Source organism: Rhamphochromis sp. 'chilingali', assembly GCF_963969265.1.
Source record: "Rhamphochromis sp. 'chilingali' genome assembly, chromosome: 5".
Classification (NCBI taxonomy): Eukaryota; Metazoa; Chordata; class Actinopteri; order Cichliformes; family Cichlidae; genus Rhamphochromis; species Rhamphochromis sp. 'chilingali'.
In genome coordinates, this window is record NC_137932.1 from 3,423,113 (window position 1) to 3,444,542 (window position 21,430).

General features: G+C 40.9%; 1 protein-coding gene across 2 annotated transcripts; it reads left to right on the forward strand.

The window, feature by feature from the left end:
• Positions 1-19: 19 nt before the first annotated feature.
• selenoi (selenoprotein I) lies at positions 20-14,477 on the forward strand. Of its 2 annotated transcripts, none has more exons than XM_080881943.1 (11): positions 20-172; positions 257-536; positions 2,498-2,566; positions 2,977-3,085; positions 3,687-3,761; positions 8,516-8,778; positions 8,866-8,974; positions 9,063-9,111; positions 9,207-9,387; positions 10,772-10,951; positions 11,460-14,477. In XM_080881943.1, the coding sequence occupies exons 2-11, from the start codon at positions 480-482 to the stop codon at positions 11,565-11,567; spliced, it is 1,200 nt and encodes a 399-aa protein (XP_080738069.1). In that variant the 5' UTR covers positions 20-172; positions 257-479; the 3' UTR covers positions 11,568-14,477. The 2 variants fall into 2 exon arrangements, with proteins under 2 accessions (XP_080738069.1, XP_080738070.1); XM_080881944.1 differs by having other exon boundaries at positions 86-102.
• The last annotated feature ends 6,953 nt before the right edge of the window (positions 14,478-21,430 follow it).

Consider the following 21,430-nt stretch of genomic DNA (forward strand, 5'->3'; position numbering starts at 1 on the left):
GCTCTCCAACAGCAGGTAAGCGCAGTGACGTTTCTTCCGGTCAAAGAGGAAAGCCACGTCACATCTAGGAGCGCCATAGAAGCTGTTTGATTGATGGAGTTGGTGAGCAATTAACAGGAGTCAAAACTGTTTCCGGCACTTTAAAAGTTATTTTAGCATTCTTTTTTATCAGGTGAGACCACAATCACCATACCATAGTGGAAGAGGGACCCAGTCAACAGAATTTCATGGAATTTTGTGTGGTTTATTTTTTCAGGGTCCTCCAGGCCTGCGTGGCGGTAGTGAGCTACTGTTACCTTTAACCGGGAAGGGGGTTGCACTCCGTAGGAGTGGCCCCTATGGTTCGACATCGCCTCACCCGGCGTAAACGAAGGCGGCCAAGCTAAATGGTACTTGAACACGGCAGCTAACATTGGAGATTTGCATTTCCAAAGGAAGAGATATTTAGTTATCTCGTCTTTGAGCCAGACCCTACCGCCATGGCTCTTTACGAATATGTCACTCAGGAGCAGCTTGCGGGCTTCGACAAATATAAGGTATGATTTATAGGTTACAATGGCATGCTAGCCGCTGAGCGGACAGGCTCTGTACGTTTAGCAGCTAGTTGTCACGATCTGCAGGGTGCTTCCCCTGAAAAATGTGTAAAGGTACTCAGAGTTTACGGAACGATACCGGATGTTTGCCATTTTTCCTGTTGAAAATAAAAGCCGCAAAGTAGCTCATCTCATATTCACCAATGGTACGTTTTTTGTTTGAAATTTCTGCTCGGAAGTGTCCTTATTTTCTGTATTTTACTTTACATTTGGTGCATATGCGCTAACAGCTAGCGACTCCTCTCTGCTTATGTTGTATTTGAATGGAGGCTTCTTTGCTTTGACAGCACAATTCAGAGACTTTATCTATTTCCTTTTTATTGGACTCCAGCTGTTAATATTTTTTTTTATTTCAGCCACTGTAAGGAATAAAACTGCTAACGAACACCTGTAATGGTAGCGTGGAGAGGAAACCATTGAACTGGATCCAGTAGGATATGAGAAACAAAGAAGCACATTAAAAACGTCTAAATTAATTGTAAAAAATCCTGGGGTGTGCAACATTGTCTTTTGATGGGTTTTGAACGGAATCACACTTTGTGTTTGCCAACTAATAGCATTTTAGTTGTTAGTTAATTCCCATAAGGATGCGCTTCACTGGGCTATTACCAGTGCGCTCATCTGTAAGGGCATGGAAGTCATGGAGTATTTTAAGTAGTAAGTTGATCTTTGAATATCTTCATTTTGTTAACATGTGCTATAACATTACAACTTTTTCTATATGTTTTGCATTATTTCAGTCAAGTTTCTTCTTCCTTTGAAACCCTAGTGTGGGTACTCAGGCTCCTTCCTAATACCTCATGCTTTTAATGCTTCAGACTGAAGCAAAAGCAAGAGTCGTCATATATCTCTGATTGTCACAAGAAACCATTTTTTCCCAGTTTTTTCCTTGTAAGTGGCTTCCCCTGTCTAATAGCAGCCGTAACCCAAGCACTGGTTTCTAGCAGGCAGCAGAGAAGGAAAAATGAGAGCAAATGAGGGGATTGTGGCTCTCCTTGAAAACAGAGGTTGCTTTCTCAAAAGGGGAATAAAGATGCATATAGATGAGCTTTAAGTGGGAAGAACACAAGAGCGTGGAGATTGCTCAGCTGATCAGTTCACTTTTTTTTTCTGTCACTCCACTTCTCACATTCATTTGTAACAGGTCACAGACTGCAGGGCCACCTTAGTTGGTGTGAAAGTGACATACTTGTGTATCTGTTAATGCACACAGACTATGATTATAGTGCCTGTTTTTCCATGTATGGTTATAATTAATCACACAGGTGATTACACAAACAACCTATTATGTCATCACATATTATAATCATCATTATCTGCAGTGAACACGCTGTCAGTATTGCAGCAATAGATAAACATTTTCATATTAGGTTAGATAAATCATTGTGTAGGCTTGAGTGAGAGCACTGTGTAGTAAAATTAGCCTGTGTCCTTAGTTGGCTGTTGCAGTATTAAGTGCTGCACTGTATTCACAGTGAACTTGGAAAGTGAAGACTGGGGAGCCCAGCTTTTGTAAGAACAGTGTATTTAACAAAAACAAAGCAAAACAAAAAAACAATAGTTTTGTGTAGTCCCCTAAAAATGAAGATCCCACCCTTCTTCCAAGTATCTAAGAGTGACAGTGTGATCAAAGTCTATCGCAGGAGATGGGTGTGCCAAAGGATAGATATCAAAGATTCAATATCTACTCCTAATAGGAAAGCCTACTAAAATAAAACACACAGTCCAATGCAATATAGCTTTTACATTGGGTCCTACAATGGAAAAAGGTGCACACTGCAATCAGTTTTATTCTTATTTAGTATCAAGACGGTCCAGTTAACAAGGCAGTTGCTTTGCTTTATCTGCAATGAAATGCAGAATTAAAGACCTGTTTGTGATCACACCTCTGTGCCTCTTTGCAGTACAGCGCAGTGGACTCGAATCCCCTGTCCATCTACGTCATGCATCCTTTCTGGAACCTTGTTGTGAAGGTGAGGAAGACCCGTCCAGCTTAATGTGTCAGTTGCAGGCTACATCATTAATGAGATTTCCAGCCGTGTGCTGTGATACAGTAGCGAGGCGACCTGATGCATTACCAGCGCGCATTTTTCTGCCAGTGTCAGAACACATCAGTCACTGATTGTAATGGTTTGTTTTAGATTTGGGAGGATTTTTTGTTGTTGTTGTTTTTAATGCTGTCATTTAACCAGACAGTCATTTGAAAAGGTTCATATTAATATACATAAATCTTCTATTCAGCACTACTAATTAAATTCCAGTTATTCAATATGCCATTACTATGATGAGAAAACTGTGTGTGAGAGCTGAGTGCCATGATCATGAATTGTTGTTCTCACAGCCTCTGTTTTTTTTTTTTTCTCTCTCACTCTTTTCTCAACAGTTTCTACCCACATGGTTGGCACCAAACCTCATTACATTTACAGGCTTTATGTTCCTTGTGTTGAACTTCCTCATGTTGGCCTTCTACGACTTTGACTTCAATGCATCTTGTAGGTCATTCACTTTTTCCTTTTTCTTAAACTGGGGAGGGTTGCTCAGTTTGTTTTCCCTCAAACAGACTAGACGTGGGTTGAATCCATCGCTGTTGTCTAGAGTAGGAAGAGAGATTCAGGCATGTGCAAGTTTGTTTATGGAAGGCAAAGTCCAGCGATCGACTGCCTATGGTGGCTCATGGTAATCACTAACCCGTTACGTCATTAACACAGGCAACAACACCGAGGGAGCTGTTCCTGTTTACATGCCCAGACTACATCTCTGTATTGCAAATAAGATACTTTGCTCTGGCGTGTCTGCTGTCCAATCTAAGTGGTTACCTTATACACACATAAATGAAACACTCATGGACAAAAGGCTGACCTCTACAGTCAATAAGAGGGCCGGTCAGGATTTTATCTGTCAGTACTGAGCTCTTAGAGGAATAGCTAATCCAAACAGTGCACACATATTAACAGTTGTCCTAAAATATTGACTTTTTTAGATTGGATAACATTGGTCTAGTGAGTGGAATCAGTAATGTGGAAAATTACTCTAGTCTAAGTTTTTCATGATCTCCGTGTGTCGTGCCATATACTCACAATGTTTGTTTCTCAGCTGCAGGATACCAACACGTGCCTAGTTGGGTCTGGGTTGCAGCGGGGATCTTCAACTTCTTAGCCTATACACTTGGTGAGTTCTGACCTCTGCAACTCTATGTGGCTTGTTTTTATTTTTATTGTACATTTTTTTCCCCCTTCTTACTCATGGGAAGTAGAGAAACTCACAGGGAAGTGCAGTGCCCCTCGAAAGCTTAAAGGCCCCTATTCTGTTTTTGTTTCGGATGCTTACTTTATAGAATGAGGCACGCAGACACCTGTTTTTCTGGATTGTTTATATGCACTCATGTTACATCTCATAGCATTACATTTTCATTTTTTAGAAGTATCTCTAACTGAAATCATAAAAGTTATCAGACTATTTGTAACTTGAATCAGATAAAGCTGCACTTGTCTGTCTAAAGCTATGCATGACATCCTGGAGGTATGTGTATGAAATATAAGGGACCAACCACCATTGCAACAACATTATAAGAGTAAATATATTGCACTCCCAATTCTGATATCTATATATTTTATTTAAAAAAACAAAACTTGAAGGAAAGCATATTTGAAATAAAATTGTTGTCTGATATTCAGTATGATGTGTGGTTGTCAAGGCTGGAAAAAAAGAGACGTATCTTCTGACAAGTAGCAAGGTGGGGGAAATCCAGGCTGGAAAATGTCATTGGGGAAATAGGTTTCAGTACATATGGCTGCCCACTTAATAGCTATAACATAAGTACAGTGGTCCCTCGCTATAATGCGGTTCACCTTTCACGGTCTTGCTGTTTCGCTGATTTTTTGTGTGTGCAATTTTGCATGCTTTTAAAAAAACAACCAACAACACATTTTTAAACAGCGCATTGTGTAATGTGTTCTGATTGGCTGTAGACCACTGTCAATCAATCTCGTGCCGTGTCTCTTGTACAGTACAGAACACGTTCAGCTTGTAAAATTTATCTAAATCTTTGATCGCTAGCGGTGTGACTCTGAAGTGCTGTATTGTATGTTTGTAAGTTTTCTCCAACAAACAAAAAAATGTCGATGAAACGTTTCGCACCGTCAAAGGCAATCACGGGTGCCTTTGGTGTTATTCTGTAACACTGGACTTATTTTTACTTTTAGAGTGTTTAAACCATAAAGAAAAGTGGGAAAATGTTCATGCCTGTCGGAGTAAAGTGTAGAAAGTGTGTAGTGAGGGGTTTTACAGGCATAAAACATCTATAATAATTGTAAAAAAAAAAAGTTAGCTACTTAGTGGATTTCACCTACCGTGGGTTATTTTTAGAACGTAAGTACCGCGATAAACGAGGGACCACTGTAATTGCCTTTTGTTAAATTCTCCCAATTCTGTTTGGTCTTTGGGCTGAAGGAAGGACAATACTCGGTGTATAAATGCTCAATCAACAATCGTTTATTCCGTACAATTCAACACTTTATGAGCCGAGACCATCCGGAGGAGAGATGAGCGCGGGAAGGTGTCCGCCTGATCTTGAAGTGTCTGAGCGTTCCACACATTTATGTTATGACCTTGGCTTCCTGTGCAGTATGTTCTGTTCTTTTCTAATCAGACAAATAAGGTGATGACTCTCTGAAAACAGTATTTCTTATAACTCAGCAGAATAATGCATCATAAAACAATATCATTCATTCACAATAAATGAGCAGTCTAATGTAATACAAATCAGTTTAATAACTGTGATAGTTATCACCTCTTCAGGAGAATAATGCAAACTAAAACTACATAATGATTTCACAATCTTTAATTAGGGGTCTAACGTGGCATAAGATAATATAATAATCTCACACTTTGAAGCAGCTTCATTCCCTGACTGTAGAGAAGGGTCACACTGCAGCATCCTGAAACGTAAGCCATTCCTGCTAGACTGCAGAGTTAGGTTAGAGTTGAATCCTCTCTCCGTTTCTTCTGTTTGTCCTGAACACCATTAGTGAATGACTGATAGGGCTGTTCGATATAACGATATGTATCGGATGACGATATAAAAACGTCTATCGTTTCATTTTACGCCATTGTTTGTTTCGTGGTGTCGCAAAATAAACTTTACGGCAATATTTTTCATCATTTTGATGGTCACTGTAGTGGCTATATTAATTTCTTAAAGTTCTCTCTTTCTCTTATATTTAATATAACCACACTACGGACGGACAAGCGCTTGTTTTTATGCGTTGTTGTTAGCAACAAGGACCGTAAAATCACCGCGTGTCCACTTGTTTATTTTCCACATAAACGTTTCACAATAAAGCTCAAGATCCTGTTGAGACTTTTCAAAATAAACTGAATCACGTGAAAGATGCAGAGTATTTACGGATGAGAAGCAAAAAAGAGCCGCCAGGTGCTAAAAAATAAACCTTAGACTCAAACGTTAGAGCAGGCTTTTCCCCGCAGCACGCCGTGTAATAAATACTCACAAAGAAAACGGCGGCTGTTACAACTTATGTCTAAAAATGTATCGTTTCATGCATCGGTTAAAACATTCGACTCCAGGTACACGACGCCCAGCTGGAAACACTTCATGCAAGTCGAGCTGCCCGAGATTCACAGAATTTACAGGAAATGTTACATTTTTGTGATTTATATCGTTATCGGACGATAAAATTCTTATATCGGGATATGAGATTTTGGTCATATCACACAGCCCTAATGACTGATGACCTCAGTAATCACTGCGTGTAACATTAAATGTGAACGTTTAGACATGAACAAAGCCTCTTATCTCTGGGCATACTTTCAGTTTTGACTTTCTCATTGCAGTTTATGATAAATATCTTTTTATAATTCTCTGTTGCTCTCCCACTGACATGATCTGTGTTAGTTATACTGATCCCTTCTTATCTATCCTTCCGTCATACTCTGTGAACCATTAAAGTGAAGCAACCGTGATGTTTCATGTGAGGCTGTGCTCCTGAGTGAACTGAATGAAGCCCAGCTGTGTTGGTGTAACAGTGAAGTGGGAAGTAGGAATGTTGCTCCCTTTGACCAGTTATGCTCAGCCTTAGCTGAGCAGAGATGTCATCATATATAAATATTAGGGGTGCAACGATATTCGTATCGATATTGAACCGTTCGATACAGTGCTTTCGGTTCGGTACGCATATGTATCGAACAATACAAAATTTTTAATTTATTTTACCAACTTTCCTTCTGACGATGCTGTCTGTGTTGAGCGCTCAGTGAATCTGCGTTCGACTACTCCGCCTAGGCTCGACAGTGCAGCCTAGGCGGAGTAGTCGAACGCAGATTCACTGAGCGCTCAACACAGACAGCATCGTCAGAAGGAAGAGCGCAGGGCAAGCTAACGAGACAGAAGTTAAGCTCTCCTTGCAACATGGACCTCCCGCACCCTCATTCAGATCTGGCGTTTGGAATTATTTTGGTTTTCATGTGACGTATGACCCTGAAGGTAAGCGAGTCATGCACTAAAGTAAAACAGTATGTTGGATGTGCCATGCAATGCTCAATTACATGGGTGGGAACTAGTGTGTTAGCGCAGTTAGCTTGTTAACGTGTTGGCCGTCTAGCCCCATGCACGGGGCGATCGGCGGTAGCTCGTTAACGGAGATTTGCCGTGTTGTGGCGTTAAGGTCATTTCAACGAGATTAACCTGAAAGCACTAGTGGGAACACAACGAATATGACTGCACATTTACGCCGACATCATCCTAGTGCAAAGACAAGTGGAAGCAGACAAAAACAACAAGCATGCTACTAACTTTAGCCGAGTCATTTAGACAGCTGTTAGCACATGATTCTCCTTATATGTTTAATATGCTGCTGAGAATATAGCCCAGAAGAAGCGGATAGTATAGCTTTTATTTTGGAAAGAGCCATTTCTCTGTAATAAACTCTCTTTTCCAAAGATGAGTGATTCCTCAATCAGATACAGGGCTCGCAATATTGCTAGCCCGACGTCCCGGGGCTAGCGATCTTTTCAGTCGGGCTACCAAAATCTATCTCTTCCCTGCCCGTCGGGCTATTGTAGGAAGGAAAAATATATGTCAATGCTTTTGCATTCTTTCAGAAATGTAGCTGGGTAATTATGTCATTGGCATCGGTGAGCCACTGTCAATATGTGACATATTGAAGTCGCGTTTGAATTTGTGCTTGTTTTTTTGCTTTCACTTTGCAATGACAGCACTGATCTGTGAGTGATGATAATTTGTGCACCAATTCCTCTGACATCGTCTTATTAATCGTTAGCTTACTATGCAAACATGACAAGTGAAATCTCCCGCAGCTTAAACATGTGAGAGGTTGATCGCGCAGAGAATCGCTGAGCTTATGTGAGTGCGTGTGTAAAAGCAGCAGGATATATATTTGACTACGATGACCTTCACAGACAGATATATATTTTAGTTCTGCTGAGCCAAATAAGACAGGTCAGGGTGAAGAAGTGACAGCCAAAGAAAAGCTTACCACAAAACGGAGAAGTTATGACAAATCAGACTATAAGGCAAAAAGAAAGTGCAGCTTTATGGTTTCATGGACAAAAGAATTTCTGTGGCTGCAATATGACGAGCTAAATAACCAGGGCTGCACATAAGTGGTCCGCAGGTGCGCATTCGCTGTCAAAATAAAAAACACGCACAAGGGTTAGGGTTAAATTTAAAAACTGTACTTTTGAGTTAAAATATATATTTATAATTTTAATAAATGACAAATTAAAAAGGCATGAACATTTTTTTGTATCGAAAAAATATCGAACCGTGACACCAAAGTATCGAACCGAACCGAACCGTGAATTTTGTGTATCGTTGCACCCCTAATACATATCCCCATAAACTTGTACTGTATGTGCTGATCTGTGTCTGTCTGTGCTTTTTATAGATGGTGTTGATGGCAAACAGGCACGTCGCACCAACTCTTCCACACCGCTAGGGGAGCTTTTTGACCACGGTCTGGACAGCTGGGCCTGTGTCTTCTTTGTGGCCACTGTATACTCTATATTTGGGCGTGCGGAGAGTGGTGTTGGTGTGGTCACACTTTTTTACATACTGTGGGTGGTGCTGTTCTCCTTCATACTGTCCCACTGGGAGAAATATAACACTGGCATCTTGTTTCTGCCTTGGGGATATGATATCAGCCAAGTGGTAAGTTTTTGGGCATTTGGTTGATTGACAGTGTGAGACACTACTCTAGACTTCTAAACATCTGTCTTGTGTCCTGTCTCCTTGCAGACAATCTCCCTTGTTTACTTGGTTACTGCTGCAGTGGGTGTGGAAACCTGGTACCAGCCAGTTATTTTTCACCTTCTCTACAGAGACCTCTTCACCTTTATGATCATTGGTGAGCTGTGTTTAATTACTCAGTTACTGAATATGTTCATTCATTAGCCAAAGCAGTGAAACTGAAACTAATTTCTGCTGATTTCCAGCTTGTTCCTTCACTGTGACCTTACCTATGAGCCTCTACAACGTCCTCAAGTAAGCACAACTTATATCAGTTTAGATCATATTTTCTTTTTTCTCTTGCCTTTGCTAATTCTGTTCTTAACTGTTTTCCCACGGTGCTTTTGCAGGGGTTACAGGAATAACACACTGAAGCACAGCAGCCTGTATGAAGGTTTACTGCCTTTCCTCTCGCCGTTTCTTCTGTTTGTCCTGTCCACCATTTGGGTGATCTACTCTCCATCCAACATCCTGGTGCTGCAGCCCAGGATCTTCTACCTCATGGTGGGGACAGCTTTTGCCAACGTCACGGTAAGTGTGTGATTTTTCTTTTTCTTTTTTTTTCTTTTTTCTTTTTTGTGTTGTTTTTTTCCTTCATCTCTGCAATGTAGTTTCCTCAGTCAGAATTTCTCACTAGAATTTCAAACTCTGTACTGATACCCAGGAAAATACTTGATACCATTTTCTATACCAAAGATTTCATTTGTGTTTTTTCAACTTGTCAAAGATAGATTACAATAGTCCTGGTCCATGCACATGTATTCAGCTACAGTCCTGTTTATTTCATATGCTTCTGGTGACTTGGCTGGGTGATGTGAGGAAAATGTAATATCGTGATATTTTTCGGCTATATCGCGATACACAATATACATCGCAATATGTCTTGAAACCCAGTGCCCCCGAACCAGTGCCCCCGAATCAGATTGCAGAGTTTAAAACGGTCTTAATTTTGCAGTGGATGACTTTTGAGCTGGTGGAAAGTTTTCTTGGTACTGCTACCTTTTGCGGCAGTAGTTTTACGGCATGTTTTGCAAATTACAGCATTATGTTCAACATCCTCCCACTATCACCATATTTTTCCTTATCTGCTGGTATATAGACACGCATGCTCAGCACAGTGCGCGGGTAGAACATTTTCTGGTTGGGGGGGGTTAATGATGCATTCGCAGCATGTGGGAGAAAAGAAAATTTAGAGTGAGTTACATTCAGACAGCTTAATAATTCCATGGCGACTTATACTGGATGGTTACAATAAAGCCATTTTAACCATCGTACGTGGAAAAACTTGAGATACATCGAGTTTATTCGATGTATCGCCCACCCCTACTTGGCACCGTATTTTTCTTTCTAAAATGAGTTGTTAAGGTGGCCTGCCACTGTTTCTGTTTAGCTGCTGGTGAACTTCAACTCAGGACTTTTCAACTTCAGTGTGAGACTTTAGGAGCAACACAACACTTTTTAGACCCTTATTGTGTTTTTCTGTTAAGTAATGCTGTCTGTTAACCTCACAGAGGGGCAAGACTAATAGCATTTGCTGCCTAACTCCCACAATAATGTTATCCTTTTATCAAGTAGCCACAGTTACTAGCTGTTGCCTTAGCCATCTGTTAAGTTATGGTTTAATGTGACTGTTAAAACAGTATATAGGCTAACAGTAATGTGTATGTCAGCCTGGTTAACATTTATGTTTAATACTTGAGTGTTGGTGAAACAGTAGCTTTACTGACCTCATGGAATTCCTCAGAAATAGAAGGGCGTCGGTCTGTAAGATGCTGAGTATCTATTTTAGAAAATCAAAAAACAAACGGGTACTATTGTGTTTTTGGAAATCAAAACATGCCATACATATTACTTTTGATGAAGTACATAGTTAATGCTTTTTCACGTGTTTTTTGTGAATGTGTTTGTCTTTCAGTGTAAGTTGATTGTGTGTCAAATGAGTAACACACGCTGCCAGCCACTGAGCATACTGTTACTGCCCATGACAGCGGTGGTGGTGTTAGCCATCACCAGGGTCTTCACCAACGAGACGCTTCTGCTTTATTTGTGGACAGCTGCTGTCGTATTAGCGCACATACACTACGGCGTGTCTGTGGTAAGAGCACATATGCAAAGAACATGTTTGATTCCCTGCTGTGCAAAGAGGCTGCAGCTGTTCCAAAGACAAAGATGTGTTTGTTGCTGTAGCTCTGCCTTTATCCTGATTACCAGCACTGCAGCAGTGCCAGTAACACGCAGCCAACTGAGGCTAAGAAGACACTTAAAAAGCCCCCCAAAACAGTGATTGTGTTCATTTAGATCAAAACTTATAGACGGTAAACCACCAAATTCCAAAAGGTCTTCATTTATGTAGCCATTTTATACATAATACATCTTACTGCATGGCCTGTATAGCTGTAATGAATAATGCTTCTGTCCTATATGATTTAACTTGGAGAGAAAATGTGCATGTTAAAGAGCAATGGCCCAAAACCTGAACCCTGAGGAGACCAGTAATTTTCGTGTTCCTAAACTTTGCATTCAATGCAAAACTGAACTGAAACAGAATATATGAAGGCCTTTGAATTTGAATTAACTGCTGTTTTTACCTTTTTCGTTGCTAGGTAAAACAGCTCAGTAACCACTTCAACATCTTTGCCTTCTCCCTCAAGAAGCCCAACAGCGACTGACAGGAGGAGGAACGAATCGGCTTGAAAGGAGCAGAGGTTTAAGCTTCTCTCCTCCTCTGCTTACCGACACTTCACTTTCATCACCGCGGAAACTGCATCCCCTCCATCCATGACAACACTGCAAGTGGAAAGGACTAGGGTTTTCTTTTTCCAGTGTCTTCAAAAACACACAGTCACTCTGAGCACGCACGCTCACACTTCCCCTAACCTATCCACCAACCAAACTCTGGTGTCAGCGGTGTGGTGGGCCCAGGGGCTCTGGCTTCCGTCACTGATGATTGGCCAACTTGGTTGAGCCAATGAGGTGCAATTGTTTCCTACGGAAATGTGCTTCAGTCGCGAGGACAGGAGCCCAGACGAGCCATGCAAAGATAAACACTCGCATCGTTTGTTCTGCTATCTTTCGTGAGGGCCCTCATTGTCCCAGCGCAGTGCCCAGACCGCCCCCCTCTTATATTGTCCATAACAAGTCAATGCCTAACCCTTAACCGCACACGTTTCTACTCCAGGCCTCCACCTCACACAGCCTGTCTTCTAAGTTCCGACTCAAAGTGAGGAAAGGCAGAAATTCCCCTCACTTATAAGATAGATGTACAAGCTAATTGACACAGGAAGATGCATTATTCTGTTTTAATGCAGATGAATAAATACTTTGTGGCAGATATTTGATTATAGACACAGCCACAAACACACACACGTGTACTCTTAAAAGTATTATGAATGTATCGTATGCCTTGGGGAAATGCCATTTCAGTTTTATTATATTAACAGGAATGCCTCAAGTAGTGTTGTTCTTGAACGTGACCAAACCATCAAACTCTGGCCACATGTGGCTCCACAGCTGGGTCCAGTGTTTAAGGTTCTGTCACCTTTTTTTTTTAATGAGATGACTTATATATATAAATGGTATGTGTCAGGGGGATTTGGGGCATCCTTTTTTTCTAACTTAAATGAAACTGTAAAACATTGTACAAATTTCCCTCTGAAGTTCACTGTCTGCGCTGTCGTCTTAGAACAGAGTTGACTATAGAGCAAACCCAGGTGACTTTTACTAACTTTCCACTTTGACCTCTGAGCACTGGCTTCCCAACTCTACCTACTATCTGAGGTGTCGTGTCTTCATGCTGATTCGTTCTTTTCTTCTTCTTTTTTTTAAACACTTTTTTTAAAACTGTGTTTTGGTTGTAGTTTTTAACATTTTTTAACATACATCACGTCTTTTGGGGGGGGGTTGATTCAACTGTTGCTATGGCAATGGTGTGTGGTAAAGTTGCGCAGCACTTGAATGAAGAGTGGGTCCAAAAACCGCTAACGGAGCGGGCTCACTCTGAGGGAACAAGTCGTCGCACGGGACACCGCGAACTCCACAGCACCGCCTGGCTCCGTGGTCCCTCCTCGCACTGATACTGTCAGCGCCTCTATTTTTGTTTTTTCTCAGCAGTGTGTCTGATAACTTCTCGTTGCTTTTTCCGGTCCTGTAAAACACTGTTCCTCTCTTGTGATTGTAACTATGGATCCAGTGTGATAGCCATTCAGTCATGGCCTCGGTACTTGGATTTTCATCAAACTGGTTTTTAAAGCATGCCGAGAGAAGAGGGGCAGGCTTGTTGTAGTTCAGCTCAGGTTGTTAGTTTCACCAGTTTGAGCTTCACCGTTTTTGAAAACCAGCCAAACCAGAAGAAAACCAGTATGTATGTAAAGTTCTTGTTTACTTGGGGTACCTCAGTCTTTATTGAAAGGTGGGACAGGAAGAACCAATAAGCTGAAAATAAAAGGACAAAACTCAACACTGAATAAGAATTATAGGAAAACCTTGGACTGGGCTCAGGAACAGTCAGGCCGGTCAGGAGTTAATGTTTGTTTGTTATCTGACTGAATACGATTTACAGTCATAGTAAGCATCATCTCTTTATACAGTCTTCTTTATTTTAAGGATACATAGGTAACATGCACTGGGGATATATAAACAACGCTGGTATCATCTCTGCAGTTTTACCACTTGTGCAGAAGTTTTGTACGTAAACTGTTACTGAGCATCACTGAACACTGAGACCACAACACAACCTAGTTACTGTCCCTGTATGGCTGGGAGGAACATGGACAGCTAAGTAGGTGATTGTGATTCGCAGTACCTGTTTTTCAGTCATTATCGCATTATAACAGTTGACACTGATAGGACAGTTTTTGTTTTAATAAATGATGTTTATGGAGCCCCGCTTCATGAAGTAGATTGTAGTAATATGGCAACAACTGTGACTGATTTAAGCCCGGCACAGTGAGCTAACTGTGTCTCTGGTGGGTTTGTGCACTGTCTGGGTATGTACAGCTCCATGAGTACATGTCTGTTTAAGTATGGGTGTATACGCTGTATGTGTGAATATCTCTGTAAATACATATTATTATTTCTTCTTCCTTTTTTTTTTTTTTTTTAAACTAAGTGGGATTGTTGACTGTCTGACAGTTCGTGATGGGGTGTGATGCCAGTCAGCAGCACAAAACACAAAATGGTCTATGGAACAGTGTTTAAATGTGTCAATGTTAAGGTTTTTTGGTTTTGTTTGTTTGTTTTTAACAATTGTAGGATTTTATTTTTTTTTATGTGTGCTGCTTTACCAGCTGATGAGATCACCTCCAGGTCTTTGGGATCCTGTGGAAAGGAGCAGTAGGATTTCCTCTCCAGGTTGCAGACACTACAAACTCAATCCAAACAGGGAATTCATATCAGAGAAAATGTTATCTGGGATTTTTTAAAATTATTATTTAAAGAAGGAAACAAAAAATTGTCATGCTGCTTCCTTAGCAAGTCTTAACCACCCACCCTCAGATGAACCAAGCTGTTGTATAATGCTGCTCTGGCAAACGCTCCAGAGCCTCAGTGTGGCTTCTTGTGATGTTGTACTTAACCAGTAGAAGAAGGACTGTACGGAAACAAATAAAAATAGATTTCTTTAACATTTTGCTGTTGACTGAGGTTTGAACTTCAGGGCTTGGAAGCCTGTCATTTCTTAAGTGTCCTCCTGAGGGTAGCAGAGAGCAGCATTCACTCACCTCGTGTAGTAAGAGTGCTGCACTGTGATTACATACAGCACTATGTTATTAGCTGCATGCAGAATATTCAGAGAAACTTTCCACAGTATCCCGACTGTTGTCTTTGAAGCTTTTGGGTGTCAGCGCAAATTTGATTGGTTAAAAGCAGTGAATATTACAGCTGACCCATCTAACAGATTTGAGCAGCACCTCATACACTGTTGTTTTAATATATGTGCCAATCCTCTTTGCACACAGTAGTGTGCAAGAGTCTCAGACCACCGGTCATTTCTTTATATTTTGTTAGGAAAATGGAAATAGTTGCTATGATTTATTGAAGCAAAAAAAGACTTTGTACAATTTTAATGAGCTTGGAACTCAATATTTGGTGTGAGTGCTTTTTTTTTCTTCACCAGTCGAGCCTTCTTGTCTTTTGTTTAAGTATTCAGGAATAGTTCTCCAGGCTTCTTGAAGGACATTCAAAGCTCTTCTTTGGACGTTTCTGCCTTTTGGTCTGTTCTCTGTCAAAATGCTCCCACACTGCTTCAGCAATGCTGAGGTCCGGGCTCTGGTGGAGGCCAATCCATGTCTCACAATGTTTCACTGTGTGTTTTTCTATCAAGATGCTTTTAGTGCATTGGCAGCGTGTTTGGGATCATTGTCATGCTGAAAAATGAAGGAACTGGCAATCAGTCTTTGCAGAACGTATTGTATGGTGGAACAAAGTGACATGTTTTCTTAAAGACATGACTTTCAGATGCTGTAGATATCTTTTTAGGCGTAGCAGTCATTTAGTGCTCCAGTTGTCCAGTTCCCTGAACTTTTTAAGGGCAAACTGCACACTCCAATTTTCACAACTTAGGGTAGTATATATTGTAACTTTAGAAAAATATATCTACATTTCATAGTATATATTATCAGAAATGGGAAGCACTTGACCTTTGCAACAGATCTAATCTGACAAAAAAAAAAATACACTACTAAAATTGATAATTACTGATATTCAAGTGTCTTATGCTAAAATAAGAAAATATAAATAAAAATCTAACAAGACCTCAGCTGTAGAAAAATGCTTCCATTATTGCGCCACATTAAAATGAGCATTTTACCACATCGTTTATTTCAGTTTCACTCATTTAAATAATGAAATTGCTTTAAAATGGAATATACTGTTGAACCTATTTACACGAACGGAAGAAGCTACTTTTAGTCGCTCCCTTTGTCGCAAGGGGTCACCACAGCACATGCGTGGCAGATTTTTATACCACATGCTTTTTTTGACACAACGCCCAAGAAATCTGCATCTCCTCCTTGGATTAAACCAGCGATCGGTCGCTTGACAGGCAGATGTGTAAATCGCTACACTGCTGAGTCACATGTGGAAAGAAAAATAGTGAAACTAAAAGTTAAGAAGTGGAATGAACTAATATGTGGATTAAATCATCCACAGTTTTGCCCATGCAATGAATTCAACATGTCTGCAGCTGTTCTCCAGTCAAACTGTGGTCGAATGAACTCCGACAATCTGCAACACAATTACATTTGAGTGGAATAAGGAAAACAATTAAACATACCCTAATTTCCCCTGGTTAATACCTGGGAGCTATGCTGTTCAAGTGAGTTCAATTCATTGCACATTTCTAGCGCTGTGTGTGCCTCAGAGATGAAATATCAAAGGTAGGAACTGGCCCATCCTTGTGCATTATGCAGCTCATCCAGCAGATGGCGCTGTAGCTCAGCAGATGTTGCAGTTTTACTTGCTATAAAATAATTGTTTCAGCACACAGTTCTCCACAAAATGAGCTTCACACGTTGGCATTTTAAAGTCTTCTTCGTAGTATGAACAAAATGTGCCGAACTCAACACCCCTGACTTATGTGGCTCTGCTCTCTCTAACAGACTTCATTAGTAATTGATGTGTCCTTGCATGCAAGTTTGTCTGATAGCAAAAAGTTTGTGTGTTTTTGGTTTTTATCAGCTTTGCGCTCACAGAAAGACTGTAAAAATAAATCTCACGGGGAAGTTTAAGAGGCAGAGTACTGATTGAAAATGAATGAAAACTTTCAAACAAAGAGAAATCTGAAATGCTTAAAGTCATTAGGGCAGCTGCCAGAGAACATCAAAGAGGCAGAGTCTGTGGCAAGTTTGCCTTTAATAAATGCTTGTAGCTCACAGAGCTGTATGTTTGAATGTGGAGGCGCGTCGGGCCGGCCTCTCCATTGTGCATAGGTGCTGAGTCCTGCCTGTCAAAACAGCTGGCAGCTCCCCAAGATCTTTTTCACGAAGCAATGATTCATTCAAACAAAGAGCAAGCCGGGGGACTGTTGGCACATTAAACACGAGATCAACTTGATTGTCTGGGAACAGCGGCCTGGTTGCAGAAGTGTTACAGAAGAGTGGGGGGGAATAAATTACAGATGATCACTCATTTTCAGTCGATCATTTATACCTATTAACATCTGTGCACCAAACGAGTTCCACACTTTATGGAGAAATATATTAATCCTTTAAAATCTCACAGTCTTTTTGCTTGAAATGCTAAAAAAGTTTAAAGCTGGCCTCTTTGATAGCTGTGGTTGATTCACAGCATTAGCAAACTGAAAAAAGACCAAGAAGTCACAAAGAAAGAAGCTTTAGTTTCCTGAACCTAATCCTAAAGCAGGGGACTTCTGCTGGGTCGATCCATGTGCTCAGTCTTCCAGTCACATTATTAATATTGTCAAAACGTGAGTCCTTGGGGCCACTTTCTGAAGCCATGAATTTTAAAATCATTTTCAGTGAAGAATTCTTTTAGACTGAGCTGAGCTCTAATCCATTAAACAGCACAGCTTCTGTGGGACCAGGTGGAAAAAACTTTGTCTTTAATTATATTTGCTAATGAATGAGTAACAATTACAACTGCACACTTGATTGTTCTCAAATCCACCCAGGAACATGTAAAACAGATAACTGACTAATTTTAACTGTCTGCTTATTAGAAACAAATGTATGGACTTTTACTAGGTTGACATAAACTGTGCACCTGTAGCGGCATCTCTTACTGTTTATGAGTGCCAATAATATTTTATAATGAACAGTTCACTTAAAATATTGTTTTTATTGGCTTAGATGTGATAAAATGTTAGTAAGTTTGAATGTTTAGTGAATATAAATGTAAATGACGACCTCTAGAGAGGAAGCTTTTTTCATGTCATGTTTTGTTATGTAGATGATGAGACACTTTAGTAAAAAGATTTCATTAGCCTTTATTTTCATTGCAGGAAAGATAAGAGAAGCTTTACATGGCAGAGAGAAGTTAAAAGACTGAAGTGATTCTCACTGAACCCAATTCAGATATTAAAGGTGTCTGTCCATCCATCCCTGACCTTAAACTTTTACAGTGCTGTACTGTAGGATTTTGATGTGCTTCATGGACAAACAGGATTTTCTCCCCATTCTCCGATGATCTACCGCGCTTTGAAAGTCGACGTGTGTTTAAGCTGAGGGCGGCTCCCACGCGCCGAGGTTAAAACGTCTCTGGTCAGGACGTCCTTTAGTGAATTAGCTGGTGTTGATGCCCAACTGACAGTTAATCAGAGGTGGCATCAATTAAACTGCCCTGGGCTCAGGTTGCTGCCCTGCGGTGCTGGGCGTTTTGTGCACCGCTGACCCCCCGTGACTCATATACGGACGCTCACGGTGAGCAGCTGGAGCCCAGTTAACCACCGCGCCACCCTGGACTGTTCCCGGCCCTCCACTGCGAGGTGACTCTCAATTATGGATGACCATCATTAGAAACTAGACACGCCGGAACACAGGGTTACCCAGACTGGCACACACAGGCGCGCACGCAAACACCGTGATGGACACAGCGATTATGCTCAGAGACACCCAAGACTATTGAAGTGCTAATGGAGTAACACCATCCATTTCATTCCATAAGCACTGCACCTGTAACCCCTGTGGCCTCCAGCTCACCACCAGTTAGTATTTTCCATATCAGTGTCATCGTTACTAGCAATTTAAAAATCTGTGTCATATCATGATATTCGAGGGGGGGTAGCTGAGTGGATGAGTTCTTCTCTTTCATGCATGATAGCGATACAATATTCTTGTCTATTGTACATATTTGTGGTTTTGTATCAGCTCTTAATCCTGCATTTGTTCTGGGATCATCTGGGGACATCTCTCATCAGTCATTAACAGATGAACTGAGCTGTAGACTGTAGACGGTGGCATTATGCGTTCACAGTGTACGCGCACGCAGGCACACACACATACGCAGACATGAAGGCTTCAGCTTACAAGTACAATCAGGGTACGTTAGGTTTTTTTGTGGGCTCTTTTCTGCAGCTTTTAAATACACGATTCTCCCTCAGGATTAGTCTGCACGGAGACAACTTTTTGTGCACAGACAATCAAAAGCAATCTAACGAGACCACATTGTTGCATAGCAATTTAGTAAAGACAAAGACACTGATCCACAGAGGGTGGTGTGAACAAATGCTAGTTAAGACAAGAAATTTACAATGACTTTATAAATGGGTACAAAGACAAATGAGGAAAGAAGGGAGACTGGAGGGAAATAATGAGTGAAAAAAAGATTTAAGACACATCTGCTGGGTTCAGAAAGCTCACGGCTGCTGTTTCTAATGCTTCTCTAATATTTAACTAACTTAACAAAAAACAGCAAACATCAAAAGAAGTTGCAGGGAGACAAGTCCAGGCATGTTTGATGTCTGAACAATTTTAACTAAATGAGCACACATGACTAACTGCCCTTGACCACAAGCAACCATCCCTATAGCATCTTACCAAATGGGCCATAACCTTCAGGTGTGTGTTATCTCAGATATTCCCAGGATTGGACGTCCCAGCAAACTCACTTCAAGGTCAGATTATGCAATGCTTTTTAAAAACTCAGGAGCTGCATCTCAGCAATCGCTGCTAAAGGTGGTTCTACAAGTTATTGAATCATGGATTTTACTTTTCTTGGGAGTGCACAGAGTCCTGAGAAAACGTTCTTGTTCTCACGACTGTGCTTGCAGATGTGTTTACAGACAGCTTTAAATATCACTGAACAGCAGCTGAATAGCATCTTTTTGTGGGTACTCACCCTCTTCATCAGCAGTATGTAAGCATCTGCTTGGGTCCGGTGGCCCTGAGAGGCCAAACGGACTGCAACTTAAGACACCAGCAATAAGAAAAACGCTGCAAAAGCACACAAAACACAACGGAAATTGGAAAAACGAAAACAGAAATAGGAAAAAACACTAGGGAAGTGTTTCTGGGGAGACAATAACCCGACGGACCAATTGCAGGAACCCAAAACATGGTAGGTGTGTTTTATCATGATTCATAAAATACTGATGATGGATTTTTAGGCTAATAGTTAGGCTAACACACTTACCTCTCATCTTTTCTTTCCTCACAAGAGTGATAGATCCTCCACTTCTTTTAAGTGTCTCCCAGCGCAATTCTTAGCATATTTTGGTTCCTGCAACTGGTCCGTCGGGTTATTGTTTCCCCATAAACACTTCCCTTGTGCTATTGGCAATCTGTTTTTCCCTATTTCCGTTGTGTTTTGTGTGCTTTTGCAGCGTTTTTCTTATTGCTGGTGTTTTATTAAGTTGCAGTCTGTTTGGCCTCTCCGGGCCACCGTATCCAACAGATGTAAATGTCTCAGAGACCTTATATTACAGCTGTCCATAAAGCATGTATAATCCTGATCTTTTACTATTTCCCATTCCACTTTCAGAAAGTGTGTGTAGTTAGTGCAAAAGACCTCACAGAGCTTCACGTTGACCCTCGGATGTCATTCTGACCTAAATGGACCCTTTTATACCACTGGTTGTGGAAAGTCTAACTTTTCCTGCATGAAGCCAGTAGAGCTTGAACTCTATGTTCTCTAACACCTTTGAAAGCCTTTGTTAATGGCATGATGCTCATCACATGACATTTCCTGTGGCATGCATGCAAATGCAACGTTCCAGTAGCTATGGATACATCTGTAGGTGCAGCATGCATTTTTAATTGAATTTCCATACCACGTTCATCCAAATTGTTGTGCGCATGGTTTATTCAGAATCAGTGTGACTGAAGTCATTTCTAAACGGGTGAGGGTTACTAATGCTTGTTTACTCACACCAACATTTCCAGCATCCAAAACAAGCATTATGGATCTTTTTATGTTAATTTAATCCAAAGAGCTAATATAGTTTCATTATAGAGTTATACTGAAATAACATATTTTGTTTTCAATGTTATGCACCTTTATTTACATAGGCTTACTTTACTTGGCAGCTTTACTGTTACTCTACTATTGTACAGCTTGAATGTGTGCTCATGTCTGATAACAGTATCAGAGCTTACTGGTTCATATCACTGTTAAGTAGCCAGAGAGGTAACTGGAGTTCGAAATGTATCCAGCTCAGTGGGTTCAATCTGTCCATAGTGGGCACACACAGAACATCCACCTCACCAATACACACACTCGCAAACAAAAGTATCAGATGACGGTCCCTGAATTATTGAGAGCCACCAAGCAGCAACCAGATTCTTCTACATCTTTGTCCTGAATATTAATGATCCGCAGATCCTAGACTTGGGGTGGCACAAGCCAGAGATTTGGGGAGAAAACATTGCTGACTTTTTAAATATACATTTATTTTGCCCGAAACACGAGAATCTCAGGTTAAACCTCACTAAATTTCGACAACCACTAAACAGCTAAATCGGGTGTCAGACGTAATCAGACGTAAACACAAAGCGCGGACCCGACGCTTTCTCACCCGACGGCAGGTACACGGACACGTCGTCGGGGCCGACAGCTCACTGATTCTGATGCGTCGGCGGGTTCGCGCTTTGTGTTTACGACTTTTTTGTGCTCGAGTCTGAAG